Here is a 1713-nt window from a genome sequence, read left to right as displayed (position 1 = left end):
ACACAGAGGAAAGATGACTGCAGATCAAGGGTGGGGGAGACATGAATTGGACCCGGGGAAACATCGGGGGAAAAGAAACATCTTTGGGAGAAAAAGGAGCACCCAGGAAGGAAGGTACACCCAGGTGAGAGAGGGAAGGACACCCAGGAGAGAGAGGGCACCCAGGGGAGAAAGAGGAAGGCACAACCAGTGGAGGGGTGGGAACACTGATTGGAGAGATGTGCAGCCTGCGAACTCAGTAAGAGATAGAGACAGAAAGAGGAAAGGCAGCAGCAAAGAGCAAGAGGTAGTGATCAGAGTGGAAAGAGGGAGAGACAGAGGCAGGAAGCAAAGGGGCCGAGGGAGGGAGAGAGAGGGATTGAGGCAGAGAACAATTGAGGGAGAGAAAAATTGAGGGTGGGAAGGAGAGAGCAAGATTGGGGAGGGAGCGAGGTTGGGGGGTAGAGTATGAGGGAGGGAAGGAGGCAGCAAGACTGAAGGAATGAGGTCGAGAGAGATTGGAGGAGAGTGTTTGTGAGAGAGATTGAGGGAGAGATTAAGGGAAAGGGAGAGAGAGAGAGAGGGATTTAAAGGAAGGAAGGATTGGGAGGGGGGAGAGAGGGAGAGGAAGCTGATGGCCAGGCTCTGGGAGAGTGAGTGAGAGGCAGGAGGAGGGAGTCCAGGGGAATCTAGTTGTAACCAGAGAGAGGGGAGGGGGCTGAGAATGAAGGAGTTGCAGCAGGGGCTGGGAGCTGGAGGCTGAGCGTTCAGCAGGAGACAGAGACACAGAGACAGAGACAGAGAGAGCACTTTAATTCCAGGAGAATGAGCCAGAGCGGGACTCTGCATTTGGATGGTCACCAGGAGGAATATTAACCTGACTCTCTCCCCACTTTCCTCCTCCCCAGCTTCCCCTTCCTCACTGTGTCCCTGCTCTGCCTCCCACAAGCTGCGGCTCTCCCCGTTTTCCCTGTTGTTGTGTGAAAAGTTTGCGAAGTGGAGACGGGAGCGAGTGCCGAGCCCCCGAGCCCGGCTCAGCCCCACAGCAGCTGCCCCCGGGCGGCGGAGAGTGAGAGCCGCGGCCGCTTCCCCGGCGTTGGGCGGCGGCTCCGCAGGATGGCTCGGCTCGCTGGCGAACTGCTACTGCTACTCGGGCTTCTCATCCTCACCATCCACATCACAGTGCTCAGGAGCATTCCCCTCGCTCAACAGGCTGAGAACAGCACCGCACAGGTAACTCCTCTCACACACACATACACACACTGGGACAGGGAGAGAAAACTGGACAAGCGTGTGCGAGAAATAACTAGGGACACAGAGAGAGAGATAACCACAGACTGTGTGTGACAAATAATTAGAGAGACAGAGACAACTAGACAGTGTGGGAGAAATAACTAGGGACACACATAGCGAGAAAAAGAGAGAGATAACCAGAGACTGTGTGTGAGAAATAACTGGAGAGACAAGAGACAACGGGACTGTGTGGGAGAAATAACTAGGGACACAGAGAGAGATAACCAGAGACTGTGTGTGAGAAATAACTGGAGAGACAGAGACAACTAGGCAGTGTGGGAGAAATAACAAGGGACACGGAGAGAGATAACCAGAGACTGTGTGTGAGAAATAACTGGAGAGACAAGAGACAACTAGACAGTGTGCGAGAAATAACTTGGTGGGGGGGAGGAGAGAGAGAGAGAGATAACCAGAGACTGTGTGAGAGAAATAACTGGAGAG

At 53.9% G+C, this 1713-nt stretch overlaps 1 protein-coding gene across 1 annotated transcript in view; it reads left to right on the top strand.

Moving 5' to 3' along the window:
- The first annotated feature begins 794 nt into the window (after positions 1 to 794).
- The window catches only part of ism1 (isthmin 1), an 84122-nt gene continuing 83203 nt past the window's right edge, over positions 795 to 1713 (top strand). The window contains exon 1 of the mRNA XM_048600577.1: positions 795 to 1212. Coding sequence (XP_048456534.1) covers positions 1096 to 1212 — 117 coding nt within the window. The 5' untranslated portion in view covers positions 795 to 1095. The remainder of the gene's footprint in view (positions 1213 to 1713) is intronic.

The sequence above is a fragment of the Rhincodon typus genome, chromosome 9 (genome assembly GCF_021869965.1).
Source record: "Rhincodon typus isolate 14 chromosome 9, sRhiTyp1.1, whole genome shotgun sequence".
In the NCBI taxonomy this organism is placed as follows: domain Eukaryota; kingdom Metazoa; phylum Chordata; class Chondrichthyes; order Orectolobiformes; family Rhincodontidae; genus Rhincodon; species Rhincodon typus.
The sequence above is the reverse complement of the archived record's forward strand: the minus strand, read 5'-3'. Positions and strand labels throughout refer to the sequence as shown.